The sequence below is a fragment of the Gymnogyps californianus genome, chromosome 6 (assembly GCF_018139145.2).
Source record: "Gymnogyps californianus isolate 813 chromosome 6, ASM1813914v2, whole genome shotgun sequence".
Lineage (NCBI taxonomy): Eukaryota > Metazoa > Chordata > Aves > Accipitriformes > Cathartidae > Gymnogyps > Gymnogyps californianus.
The window spans coordinates 765,123-779,328 of NC_059476.1; the positions used below are offsets into that span (position 1 = coordinate 765,123).

Sequence of the window (14,206 nt, forward strand, 5' to 3'; positions counted from 1 at the left end):
AGGTCTTACATTTCTAAAGTTTAAAGAGTTTAGAAATTCACTATGTAACATTAATTGGACCTTTCAGTTCATCTGAGTTTTAGTAAACAAAATTAAGCTTATTTACCGCTCTCCTGCACTGAGGTCAACGCCAAACAAAAGCATATAAAAGTCTGACTGGTACAATGAAATTACAGAAAGGCAAATAGAAGACAAATACAATTGTTATTAAATTATCTGTATGACCAATGATCTTACCTGTGGTAACCGATTCCAGGGGGAAGAGCTTTAATCTTGTTATACCGGAGATCCAGCCAAACAAGATGTGGCAGCTTTTGAAATAAATCCTCAGGAATCATTGATATGACATTTCCTTCCAGATGAAAGTACTACCAGAGAAAAACATAAACATGTTTTAAATCCAGAAAGAGAGGGGCTGTTCCTTAGCATGCAAAATGTCGAATGTGAAAACTGTAAACTGCTCTACGCTTTTATGGAAAGAACACTGTTAAAGAGGATTAAAGGATACACAACTCTATAAATTATACAGGGAAGTGATTTATTTAAGGACTTTTTCCTTAAAAAATCCAGGGATTAAAGATCATACCTAAGAATCTGTAGCTTTCCCACTCATCTGACAAAGCAACGAGCCCTTACCTGCTCTGTGCTATACTCAAGCCAAAGGTATCAGAACTACTCATAACAAAGTTACTCACCTTTATGCTGGGCAGTCTATGTATTTCCTTAGTAAGATGCTTAATATTTTTTCTGCTGATATCAAGAGTACTTGAAGATGACGACAGACACTGTTCAACAGCTCTCCTGATCTCTTTTGATGAATTAGAACCAGACAAATTTCTCTTTTTGAGATGTTCAGCTCCAAAATTATCGCCGCTGCCATTAAACTCTTTAGAGTCGCTGTCATCCATTTGTCAGCGAGCCTGGAATACCGACTGAGTAACTCAAACCAATGGGCTGAAGGCAAGTCATGAGCTGATAAAAACAACAATGTATTTTGGAAAGAGAACATACACAAAGCAAGTTTCTTTTTTATATTATTAATTTGCAGATTATCCCCAGTGCTATGTATTCTTTGTACGCTACAAAACAGTCAAATTGTTCTTTATATAGCTTATAACTTATAACAATGATACAATTTATCATAACACGTATTTGAAGGCATAGAAAACAAGAAAAATTGCTGGTTGGCCCTTGTGGGTACGTTGCCTGCTGCACGATGTCATTTGTAGGCTTGCCAGAAACACTGACATACATATATGCATTAAATAATCTCCCTTCTGACAGCGTAGTGTCCTGCCAACTCTCCTGGCTGCCCCCTTGGACTCGTCCCATCAATATCTCCTTCCCCCCTTTCTACTAGCTCTTATACGGGCACTCGCACCTCACCGCGGTACCCCGTTGGACGTATGGCGCGTAGCGAGGCCTTGGGCGGCTTTCCCAGCTCATCCCGAAGGACGCGGGTGCCGTAAGGGCCTCGGCTGCTTCGCCCGCTCTGGAGCGCAGGCCTCCCCGGCGCCGCGGCGTTCCCTGCCCTCCTCTCCCCGGAGCTGGGCGCGGGGCCGCGGTACGGCACTTGCTCGTGGGGAACGAGGGCTGCCCTGTTCTCCAGCGAACAGCAAACCCACAGCTCCTCGACCCGCACCCTCCGCTGCTCCCGGCAGGGCCTCCCTGGCCCTCGCGACCCGACAGCCGGCGTTTGGCTCTGCCCGCGCTACGAACCAACGCAAAGAAAAAACCCGTTCTTCGTTGCGGTCTTTCCAATTTCTACTGATTTTAGCGGGTGCTAGGGTCCTAACAAGGTGCTTAGCTGCACGCCTTTTTACCTCCAGGCCCGGGATCCCCGTACTTCGGGTCTCCAGACGGGAGGCGGGAGCGGCCGCGGGCCCGCGCCCCGAACGCTGGGGTGCCCCGGCGGCGGCTCCGGCTCCAGCTCCTCCTCCTCCTCCTCCTCCAGGCGAGGGCGGCCGCCGCGCTGCCTCCGGGTTTCCCACGTCCCCGCGATGCCCCGTACCGCAGGCAGGCCCGGCCCCGGCCCCCCGCCGCCGCCCACCTCCAGAAGGGCCGCGATCGGCTCCTCAGGCCGGGCCGGGCCGGGCCGCCGCGGGCGGTTGGAGGCGCCGCTCGGCCGCCGTCTCGCCGGGCCCGCGTCTCCGCGGCAACGGGCAGGGCCGCCGCCGCCCGCCCCGGCAAGGCCGCCTGCCCGCGGCCGCCCCCCGCTCCCGGTGTCTGTGGAGAGTGAGCGGGGCAGGGACGGGCTGTGCGGGGCCGGCGCGCCTGCGGCCGCTGAACATGGAGGAACGCAGGGCAGCTGCTGGTCTGGAGAGGGCCTTCGCTTCCACTCCCTCGAGTGGAAGCTCTCACAGTACCTGAAAGGGCAGCGAAGTATCTCTGGCCCAAACGATTAAATACACGCTCGGTCATTTTTCAGTCGCTGAACAGAAATACCTGCATTCTTCAAGCATCTGCTCAAGCCTTCCAGGGTCCTCGCACCGCGCTCCCCAGCTCCCGTGCACGTCGTTAGCTGGGCTTGGTGTTGGGGCTCATCTCCTCGCTGCTAGAAAGTGCCTGTGCCTGGGTCTGCCTCACAAGTACGGCATTCCTCTGCTTCTCTCATGGACTGCTTCTAAAACACTTTTTTCCTCTGTTTCCCATTATTACTATTTTACTTGTTTGTCTTCCAGGGCCCATGTCCACCATATCCCTGTCGTGGTTTAACCCCAGCTGGCAACTAGGCACCACGCAGCCGCTCGCTCGCTTCCCCCACCCAGTGGGATGGGGGAAAGAATCCGAAACAGGTAAAACTTGTGGGTTCAGATAAAGACAGTTTAATAGGACAGAAAGGAAGGAAAATAATGATGATAATAATGACAATAATAATACTAATAGAATTAGACTACACAAGGTAAGTGATGCACAATGCAATTGCTCACCACTCACCCACCGATGCCCAGTCAGTTCCTGAGCAGCGATCCGCCCCTCTTGGCCAACTCCCCCCAGTCGGTATACTGGGCATGACGTCATATGGTATGGAATATTCCTTTGGCCAGTTAGGGTCAGCTGTCCTGGCTGTGTCCCCTCCCAGCTTCTTGTGCCCCTCCAGCCTTCTCGCTGGCTGGGCATGAGAGGCTGAAAAATCCTTGACTTAGTATAAACACTACTTAGCAACAACTAAAAACATCAGCATGTTACCAACATTATTTTCCTACTAAATCCAAAACACACCACTGCACCAGCTGCTAGGAAGAAAATTAACTCTATCCCAGCCAAAACCAGGACATCCCTCACCCCAATTCAGCAGTTTGCCCTGCTTGGGGAAGTCACAGGGTGGGTGCATCCAGAGTAAAAGGCATGAGCCTTGGAAAGACCCCCAGCCCCCCCAGGAAAACCTTCCTGGCAGCGCAGCCCCGTCAGGGGTGGTCACTGGCTGCTGTCGAAGTGGTAGTATCCCCGCAGAGCCTCTGCACAGTGGGGCGAATAACATCAAGATTAGCCAGGGGTTGTATTGGTCTGAAATAAAGTACGTTCTTAATCAGCATGATGGTAGAAATCCATTACTGGGACATGAAGAGTACTTAATCTTACAAATCCAGATAATTATGTTCCCAGTGACTTAACCAAGTTTGATCAGTAGCACTAGTAGGGTTTAAAATACATGAAATTAATTTCAGAGTTTAGATACATGATTTTTTTTTTCTGATTTATACCATGCTAATTAAACTAAATGAGAAAGCAAAGCTATTTTAATGGGATTCCTTTAGAAGCTATTTCCTCACAGAAGCTTTTTTTTTTTTAATTTGTAGAAGAGAAAAATGACACATTTTATTACAGTCTGTAACCTCAAATGCATATTGCACTCCATAGGAAAGAGTATCTCACTAACTGTAGGAACTATCACATGGCAAAATACACAGCCTTGGCAAGAACATTTTGAGGCAAACAGGTAAACTTCTTGTTAGATCCCATGCATACACAGTGTCTTTTGTAGCGAGTACAGCTGCAGACTGGAATGCCTCGAACTGCCAGAGACACTGCATTAGTGCAAAGCTTTGATTCCATTACATTTAGAATTGTCTTACTTGGCTCACTTGAACAATCCCCTCGTTTAGGAACTTCTGACCTCCAAAGACTACCTGGACAGGAGCCTGTTTTGTAGTAGAGCATGCTGAACCCTGAAAACTTCCATTTTATAGGAAATCTCCAAATTCTGAAAAAAAACCCCTGTTGTCCTGCAGTGACCCGCAATACTGCTGTGTCCATGGGCACAGTTGGCTTAAATGCATAACTAAATAGGCCTAAATCTTCGTGTTTGTTTTGTTACAGGGCCACAAGCTTCTGAAAAATACACCATCACCAGGGCTGAATAAGACAAAGCACCTATTCCTCAGCTTGAATGCATCCCCACTTTGAAAATACAGATTCTACTAATTAGGCTCTTACTGCTGATTTTAAGAAAAAGCAAATATGACTAGTAATTTTATTATGCTTTTCCGGGAACAGATTTTCTTTGAGGCTACTTAGGTGATTAAATCCTAATTATGAGTGATATTTATAAACCAGAAGGCAAAATCTATGAAAATTAAAAATGGATCAATGGCAAAGCTGTACTGAAAGAAGTGTCGCTTTGCATTTGTTTCTGCAAAACCAAAAATATTTTAAGATAATTTTATTAAAGGTTACAGAAGAAAATACAGTAGGATTGAGACCAATGACATCATTCCACTAATTAAAGAGGGGATTATTTCAGCTAATTTTGATCTCAGCATTCTGTTTAGAGTTCTGTAACACAATAGTAATGGAGAAACATTTTCATGGGCAGTTCAGGGAGAGAAAGTGAATCTGGAAAGATACCAACTTAGGTAAATCATCTTAAAACAGGACTTTCAATGTTCCTTTTTCAAATCTAGTTATCCAGTTCGGCCTCCTCACTGAAGCTTGAGCTCTCTGTGCAGCATCAGCACAGTAACATAGTACCATTCCTTTAACATGACAGTATCTAGGAAGATTTTATCCTAATGAGAAGGCAAAAAGAAACAATAGATCAAAAGTCAATAAATATATCCCTCAATAGGTTCATTTTACTTTTAGCAAGCCAGAGTTACAAGCTTCAGTCACAAAGCAACAGCCAGTATGCATATTTCACTGCACAAATCACTGTCAGGTTGGTCACCGCATTTTCAGGTTGCTGCGCTGCTTGCAAGTTTTACATTAAAGGCTTACCCTCCCAAGTCTTTGAGCTCTTTGGGCCATCTGGTTTCAATACCCAAAGAACTCCTTTACAAATACAATCACAACAACAAAAGTATGGCAAATGAGCAATACTCTGTACAGATTATTTCTGATCTTGGGGGATAACTGAGGGCTTCAGCTTTTTGTATTGGGAGTTCCCTCCTAGAAGCAAAATCCGCACAGGGACTGAACGTACAGAGGGAAAACCACGCCATTGCTGTGCAGACAGAAATATCCCAAGGGCCGGCTGCAGTAACTGCCTTCTCCAGACCTGGGGGCATCTTGACCCAGCATGTTGAAATGCAGTCAGGCCTCCATCTGAAACAGTCATCCTAGCGATGGCATTTCACAGAGAAGGGAGGTCAGAACAAGGAGGAACAGTGGCGGCCAAGAGCTTGCATGGGTTTGCTGAAGGCTTGCATTTGTATCTTTCGACAAACATAGAACCTGTCTGGACACTGAAAGAAGAATCTCCCATAGGTGTTAGGGGGTGTTTTTTAATCCTTCAGCTGCAGTGACACTAACGTAATTTATGATGGACCAAAGTGATTGCCAGATTATCTCCAAAGATGTATCCGTCTCTACTTTTCGACTCAGATGTTTTGCTGGGCGAGAAAGGAAGCACCACGTGTTTCATTTGACTGAATGACAAGATTTTTTTTTTCTTCTTTTAAAGGATGCCAATCTCTGAGAAGACCAAGCTTGGGCACTGATCTCTTGTCAGGACCTAAGCTGTTGAGCCTTCATACAGAGGGCTCAGAACCAAATATTCCAGGGTGGATACTGAACCACAGCCCTCCTTCCTCCCTAGTCCTGGTTTCAAAGATGCTGCACTTCAAATGCACCAGTACACATGGAACAGAGGGAAGCTGCCCCAGCACATCATCGTGCATTACCCTGGCACTAAAGCATAGCAGCCAGTTGTCTCCTACGACTCAGCGATGGCCTGAGTGGGCTCCTCTTCACGTGTGTTAGAGCCTCCCCAGCGCACCGTGAAGCAAAACTGAGGTCTTTACAGTGCTGTTGCGTATGTCAATACCACCAACACTTCTCTACAGAATCGTAGATTGATGTGGGTGACAACGAACAGTACCAGAGAGACCCTCATGCAGAGAAGCTGTTTGGCTATGGACTTCAAGGGTACTGCATCACCTTACAAAGTTGGAAGTGATAACCAAGCTTCAGAGAGAAGCGGTCAGCTTTTCTGCCCAGCTACGTCTTCAGATTGGCAGACACCTATGTTACACAAGTTTTACTTGCATTTGACTTCAGATAAGTTAGGAAGCAAAGTTTTTTTCTCATGTTTCTAAAGTAAGGGACATTGAATAATACAAGAAAAGCCATTGCTTTCTATATAAAACTACTCTCTATAGCTTTATATAGATTTTTTTTTAATACTCCCATTAGTGAAAGAACTAGATGGGTGAATTCTAAGAACAAGTCTTATTAAAATACAGTAACATATGTTCTTGATTTCTTAGTGAAACATTTGGTTAACCTAAATAAATAGATAACATAAGCAGAAAAGTGAACAGACACACAAGTGAAAGGAAACACAAGAAAACGACAGGAGGCAAAAGTCACTGAAAATTTAAAGGGCTGAATTGCTCAAATAGTACCAGAAATAAAATCACTCTTTCACAGGAGTAAGCAAGAGAAAGCATTACAGCATACAGAAAATTAAGCAGGATCTATATTTTACACTGTAAAAGGCTAAACCAAAACAAGCAACTGAACTAACATACACTTACCTCAACAGCTTGAGAGGAAGAAGTTTGGCAGGGAGGGAGGCAGGCACTTTTATCACTCTATGGGTTCGAGCACCGGCTGGTGAAAGGCGTCTAATCCCTCTGCGCTGCAGCTGGCACCTGTGGAGTCAGCGGGAGCTGAGCTGAGCTGAGCTGAGCTGAGCCCTGCCCTGCCCTGCCCTGCCCTGCCCTGCCCTGCCCTGCCCTGCCCTGCCCCGCCCCGCCCCGCCCCGCCCTGCCCTGCAATGAAAGGTGTAACCCTTTTTCTACCAGCCTAGACAAGCTTTGAGTTTTAAGGTTGCATGGCAGCTGTTGCCTGCTCACGCTTACCGCGGGCCGCTGCAGGCGATCCTAACAGGAGAAGGTTATGAGTTAACTGTGGTGGTCGTGGCGTTAAAAGACTTTGAAACAGCCGGATCAGAGTGATTACTATTAGCATCTTTAAAAATAGAATTGGCGCTATTTGCAGAAACACTAATGATAGGAAAATATGTGAAATTTCCCCCTTATGTAATGTTTATTGAAAGAATTATGTGTTCTTTTAGAGGAACTTTGTAAAATAAACATAGGCTTTTCTCTGTAGGCTTTCTTCGTGATGAAGAAGGCATGTGAATTTTAAGAATCACAGTAATATTCCTTTCACCATCTCAAACATGTTGCAATTATAGCCGTTATATTCAGTAAAGGGCTTTTAGCAGGAATGTAATATCATGGTATATTGCCCCCCTTGTTTCTATGCCTAAATTAGGAATGTCTTACAATATTTGCCTCCTTCGCAGTTTAATGATAATTGGTAGCATTTTTGTTTAGAAACCATTTTCATCAGCTCACTGAGAACAGATAACCATAAAGAACGTAATGCTACTTCTGTTTTTATTTACACTGGTTTTACTCAGGATAACTTCACTGATACCATGGAACTTGATCCTGATTTACAGTGATGAAAAAAGAAAATGATCACCACTCCATGCAACCAGTAAAAAGACAGGAAGGGAACCGTAAGTAATAGCTACCAGTAGAGTAAAGCATAAAGAGGTAAACTGCAGGATCCATACTGCTTAATTGAAGTGTGAGATTAACAAACAAAAGCTGAAATATTATCTTCAGTTTCCCTCATACTAATTTTGACACGATATAAAATATACAGCTCATGATGCTTGGGAATGAGAATGATCAGTCATTCCTCGAAGGATACTCATTCACGTGCAGAACTGAGGTGTTGGAGAACAATTGGATGAAATAATCCCTGATACAAATCTTTTGATTAAAAGAATAATCCTGGAATTTCATAAAGAATTTGTTTGGCCTGTCCTAGATTGGAACAGGTATCACCTCTCCCAGTTAAATGAATGTTGGCTTTGCCTGTTGAATGTCAGTGAGATTTTGATGAGACACAACATAGGTGGTACTGACTATACGAAAACCTGATGAGTTTGGTTCAGCATATGTAATTCTGTAAAGTTAGAGATGATTTCACGGCTGGTGAAATGAAAGAAAACTCCAAGCTCTTGGAATCAGTGAGAAAAGAGAGAATATGCAAAAGTAAACACAGATGGGAAAAGACAAACTCTTCCAAACATGAGTGGTTGCTCTGCCTTTTGCAAGTCTCCCCTTGCCTTTCGCAAGTCTCTGCTTACACCCAGGTGAAACATAGTCATGCAAGCCTCATCTTTCCAAGGCTACAATAGGGCTATTACATAGCATCTTCTCTATAGTCTAGTCAGTAGTCACATATGCTTTGATCAGCTGATTTTCCGCCATCATATGCCTTGAAGTGCAATATATATGGATGTGCTTCAGGTTTGAATCCATTTCCACAATAAGAGAGCAGGATGACGCCCAGTTTGGAGTGCAGATTACTGTACCTCTGCCTACTTTGCAGGTGTTGTACCATCCCCTCCCCGCAATACCTGGCATTAGCTAGCTATCATCAGGCAGGATGGTGGACTAGATGGACTTGGTACACACTACTGACCACAACAGTTCTAGTTTGCCTAAGGTTTTTCTCCTGCTTTCCCTAGAAAGAATAGAACCTTCTTGCAGCTTTTCTTTCTTTTCTGATTTAAGAAAATCATCGGATCTGTTGTATAGTAACAGTTTCCAGGACAAACAGACATGCACATAGTATGCCCAAGACTTTCACTAGTAAAATGCCTAATGGTCTCTTGGTAAAACATAAAACACAAAAAGAAGAATGGAAAATGGAAGAGGAAAAAATGAAAAAAGGATTAATGAATTCTTAGTGGTTTCAAGAACGGTCTGTTCCTAAAAACCCCTTTGGTCACCCAGCTTGCAGATTTCCCCCTTAGAGGTGTAGTTAGAGTTGCATCCAAAGATGTCTTGAAGAAATTACCGTAAAAGTCAACTTTTAATTAAACTTCCTCATTTGAAAAACCAAGTGGATCTCTGTTTCCCTGGAGAGCAGGATATGTAAGAAGGCAGAATTTTCTCTCCATTTCCCTTTCCGTTATTGGACCACTACAGAGCAGTTTTTGTATTTTACTTTTTTCCTCCTGCAGGATTAGTATCCATTACTGAATGGACATTTTCATAAGATGACTGTCACTGTGTCACTATGGTGGGTAATCTGCGTTGATACTCTTGACGTGCAGTTCTGCACTGAGGGGACTGACATCTTTCACTGCACGTTACGACACTGGTTTTGGATAGTGGTATCGGACACGAGTGCCCACTGAACAGAAAGGAACCCTGTTTCAAGTTTTAGAAGTAGAAAACGAATACGATTCTGCTACAGAAATAACGAAGACGTGTCTGAACCTCCAGCACACTTGCACTGGGGTGAGAGCAAATACTGTTCTCTGAGAGAAAACAGGAGGGCTACGTTTAGCATTCTTGGCACTGATTTTGCACCATTGTAAATGACTGTGCACGGGCAATTGTGACCCAGCATTCTCTGGTTCCCAAACTGATCTAAGACGGTGAGCATTTCATCCTTCTCTCAATTTCTGTTGGTATAGAGGAGGAGACAACAACAGAGCTCCGTCTGAATTACTCGAGAGTAGACAGAGAGTTAGAATTCTAAATAAATCGGAATTTATTTGCAATGGTGTTAAAATATTGAAAATGAAAAAGCTTATCGAACACCATTTGTGCTAAATATTTGCAAATTAAATACAAACTTCACTTTTCCTAATGAAGTGAGCAGCTGTGGCAGTTTTGCCCAAAGGAAAGACCACCACTACATGATTTAGAGCCTGTATAACAAACACCATGTTTAATGACAGTGTTGTTTTTCTCCCCTTTTCCTTCCATGCATCCTCCAAAGTCAATGTTCATAAGTCTCTCATTTCCCCTCCAACATACTCTCCTTTTCATCATTCAGATGTTGTCAGATCAGATATGACTTAAGATCACAAGCAAAAATACTGACTGGAACATCACGAACAATTTAGGTAATAAAAAAATAATTTCCGAGGAGAAAATCCAGCCAAACACCGTTGTTAGTGGCCCAGATTCTTTGCAGTGCCACAGAAGTCTGGAGGAACTTTTCTAAACTCTTTTTCTCTTATCTCTTGGGTCTATCATCTTTGTTGGTGGCAGTTCAAAAGGCGCCAGCACGGCACAACAGTCTCCAAATACCAGGTTTGGTATTTTGAGTAAGAATATTCTCTCCCAAATCAAAGCAGAGGGCAAAAATCAGATGAATTTACACCTGACAAGAACTGTCCGATTCAATTAATGATAAACCTCACCCAGTTCGAGGTAACATTCTCCCTGACAATTTCAGTATTATAATTTAGATCGAAACGGGGCTTAGGTTTCAAACATGGGCACCTTCTTCCCGTAGAACCCCAAGGAGAAGTTGGTGGCTCTGATGTTGACTAACGAGCACAGGACCAAACTCCTGGTAGCAGTCAGGGCAGCTCCTGCTGTTTCATTCCGAGTAGAGAAAAGCCTCTGTAATTATGGATGGGTTTAGATACCTGATAGTTCTTCCCTTAAAAAACAAGACTAAAATTCTGATTGTTTTGGCTATGCAATAGATGGGCCTCATGAACGGGCAGACCTTATCATGAGGATGACAGCAAGATGGTAATTTTCTTGGGATTTGTTAGATGTTTGTTAGGACATGTATGTATGCCTAAGGTTGACTTCCTAGAAAGCAGGAGTAAACGAGAGGACCTAGTTTTACTTAGCCTGTGTTACTGTCAAGAATTTTGAGCAGCACTTACTCAGTAGTGCTCTGAATAGCACTAAAAAACCCCCCAAACCAACTTACAAGGTCTTTTATTTATCTCCTGTTCAACTCACCTTTGTGAAGGTGAACCTACCTACTACATTTCTAATGAAGCAAAAATTAAACAAAGCCCCATGCTGCCCCTTCTTCCATTTCGCAGGTAAAGGAATCAAGAAATGTGGTGGAATGAAACCCTCCTCTGGTATTAGGACAATCACATCCTTATTTCCCACTCTTTTTTCCTACACTACATCTTGCAGACTTCTCGGAAGAAGACTATGATTCTGTGATATGGATTTGATTGTCCAAATATTAGTGGAGAATGAGAGAGAAATGACAACTGAATGGCAGACAGACTGAAGCCGTTTAATGGTGTCTTTCATACTTTTCCTACAGAATGTAAAGGCAAGGGAAAGGAAGGAGTGAAAGCTGATAGCTCTGAGATTTGCAGTACATTTAAAAACAAACCTATCCCTAAACAAAGCAAAAATTACTGTCTTGTATGAAAGTGTTCTATCTTTTTATTTGAGAACGATTCTTTCTGATTTCTCAAAGAAATACTCTTGAAGAGCTATTCTTTGCCTTTGGAAAACTGTTCTTAAATTACACCCTTCAACTGTAATCCTTTTACAACTTTCAGGCTCTTTTAAATAATGACTAACTCCTAGCAAATTTTCTGTAAAGAGTACAATAACTAACATATCCATTTCAAAACATGCTATGAAAGAAAACAGCATAAATTTTAAATTAAAACTTAGGAAGCAGCATCTCAGAAATTATGAAAGTACTTACTGACGGTGTAACAGATACAATCGAATGGCTAAAGAGCTGTCACTCGCCTTGACATTTCTGATGTGGTCTGCTAACGTTATTTCTGAGAAATGCATTTAGTTAGACATTCCATGAGACATTTCAATTCAACAATCCATAAAAAACAGCGTCACAAGCATGTTACAGCTCAGCATCCTGCAAAGTCTGTAGCGACTTGGGATGAATTCTTTTACTGAGGAGCTCTGCAGCAATCCTGGGTTTTATCACCGACCAAAGAGCAGGAACTCTCTAGAGCTAGTGAGATACAAACACTGATTATTTAGGCAATGCGGCTTTTCCATTACGTAGTGCCGCACAGAACAAAAATGCAGCATAAGGCTCCTCATCAGAGCTCGCCCTCCGTGTGCGTTAACAGTTCATGCAGCAGAACGGAACAGTTGCATGCTTTGCTGCTTGTGTGTTGGCAGACTGCTTGCTATAGTGGCTGTGGGACACGCTTTTCTCCTGACTCCTTGAAAGTAAAGTCACAGGCCCAGTAGTTTATGGAGGAAAATAGAGATCTTCTGGACATGCTTCTGGGAAGATGAGACATTTGAGTTACTGTCAGTTTTAAAGCCCTGAAGCAAGTCTTGGAGGCTTCACCCAGTCGAGCGAGGGACTCGGCAGCGCGGCAGGGAGGTGCAGTTTTTGAGAGGCGGTGGAAGGCCTGGTTCTGGGCCTCTGCTCCTCCTCGGGGCGCACGTTCTGCCTGGGGAGAAGTTGGAGGTTCGGGCACTAATGAGTTTTTTAACTTTTGTTTGGTTCCCTGTATTGTACCCGTTGTGGTGATCAGTGAGAACCATCATTTCAGGCCTAAACTACCAACCTCGGGGCTCTTCTTCTCTGTATCGAAACTTCCCGTATAACATCTTCAGACACAGTGCAGTAAAGATCTCCACAGCGAGGAAGCTTCTGAAACGCTGTGGAATCTCTAGACAAGGAAAACATTGACTTTCCAAGCTACCCACTAATTTAAATCAAGTCCTTATTTTGTTACAATAGTTGAATAAAAATCAATGCGGCTGTCTTCACATTAATAAGGTTAAAAATCAGTAGCGAGTACTAGTGACTAATTTAAGATGAGCTATTTGCGCTTCAATGCTGGTAAAAGGCTTGGCCATAATATAATCTGATTGCCTTTCATATCGGTTGTGATGTTTATGTATGAGTTTAAAAATAACTCAACCGTGTGAGATGATAGCTGCTGGCGGGGAAGATGCCCCTGAGGGAGCGGGAGCGGGAGCAGCAGGTGCCGGGGCAGGACCGGTCCCCCCGGGGCCGGGCTGGGCGGCGGCGCTCGCTGCGGGGCCGGGCCGGCCGCAGGCAACCGGGCAGCTCGGGAGGAGCTGCCGTGCCGTGATCGCACCCCGCGGCCCCGTCCTGGGGCACCGTCGCCGGCACGGCCCCTGCGAGAGACCCGTGCCCGGTGAGCGGAGCGGAGGGGAGCCGGGGCCGGCCCTCTCCCGGGGGAACGCCCCGCTCCGCAGCCCCTCCGCCGGGCGTCAGGGCGGGCTGGGCAGGGGGGGAGCATGGGGAGCAGGAAGAGCCGGGCCCCGAGCCCCGGGCCCCGGGCCGGCCGCACCTGCGGGCGGCGCCGCTGCCCTCCCGCCGCCGCCGGGGGCGCTGCGCTGGGGGCGGCGCGGCCCGGCCCGCCCCGCCGCCGCTCCCGCTCCCGCCTCCCGGCGCTGCGGCCGCCCGGCTCCCCGCCGCTCCGCCCGGATCGGATCGGATCGGATCGGATCGGATCGGATCGCCTCAGCTCCGCTCCGCTCCCCTCCGCCCCGCTCCGCCCCGCCGCGCTGCGGCAGCCGCCGCGGGCAGGAGGACGGGAGGCGGCGGCGCCGGGCGCTGCCATGCGGGCGGGCGGCGCCGGGGCGCGGGGCGGGTGAGGGCGGCGGCGGCGGCGGCGGCGGCGGCGGGGGCTGGCGGCGGCTCGTAGCGCCTGGTCCCGCCCGCGGGTAGCCGGCGCGCCGGCGGGGAGCGGCGCGCAGGGCATGCCATCCGCCTCGCCCCGATGTTTCACTGGGGCAAGTGGAAGAAGAGGATGGGAGCGAGCGCCTCCTCCTCCAAGAGACCCGTCTTCGACGAGCGGGAGGACGGTGAGTGCGGGCCGGGATGCCCTGCCCTGCCCCGGGATGCCCTGCCCCGGGATGCCCTGCCCCGGGATGCCCGGCCCCGGGATGCCCTGCCCCGCACCTGTTGAGCCCCGCTCCGCCCGGCCCGC

The 14,206-nt window shown here is 46.4% G+C and overlaps 2 protein-coding genes across 2 annotated transcripts in view; one reads left to right on the forward strand and one right to left on the reverse strand.

Annotated features, from left to right (window-relative positions):
• The window catches only part of LRRC27 (leucine rich repeat containing 27), a 34,817-nt gene extending 32,961 nt beyond the window's left edge, over positions 1 to 1,856 (reverse strand). Inside the window, exons 1-3 of the mRNA XM_050899433.1 lie at positions 1,824 to 1,856; positions 696 to 972; positions 238 to 368 (exon numbers count right to left, since the gene is read on the reverse strand). Of these exons, the coding sequence (XP_050755390.1) occupies positions 238 to 368; positions 696 to 908 (344 nt within the window). The 5' untranslated portion in view covers positions 909 to 972; positions 1,824 to 1,856. The remainder of the gene's footprint in view (positions 1 to 237; positions 369 to 695; positions 973 to 1,823) is intronic.
• A 12,187-nt stretch (positions 1,857 to 14,043) lies between these two features.
• Positions 14,044 to 14,206, forward strand: part of STK32C (serine/threonine kinase 32C) — a 91,506-nt gene continuing 91,343 nt past the window's right edge. Inside the window, exon 1 of the mRNA XM_050899074.1 lies at positions 14,044 to 14,081. The gene's annotated coding sequence lies outside the window, so the exon portion shown is untranslated. The remainder of the gene's footprint in view (positions 14,082 to 14,206) is intronic.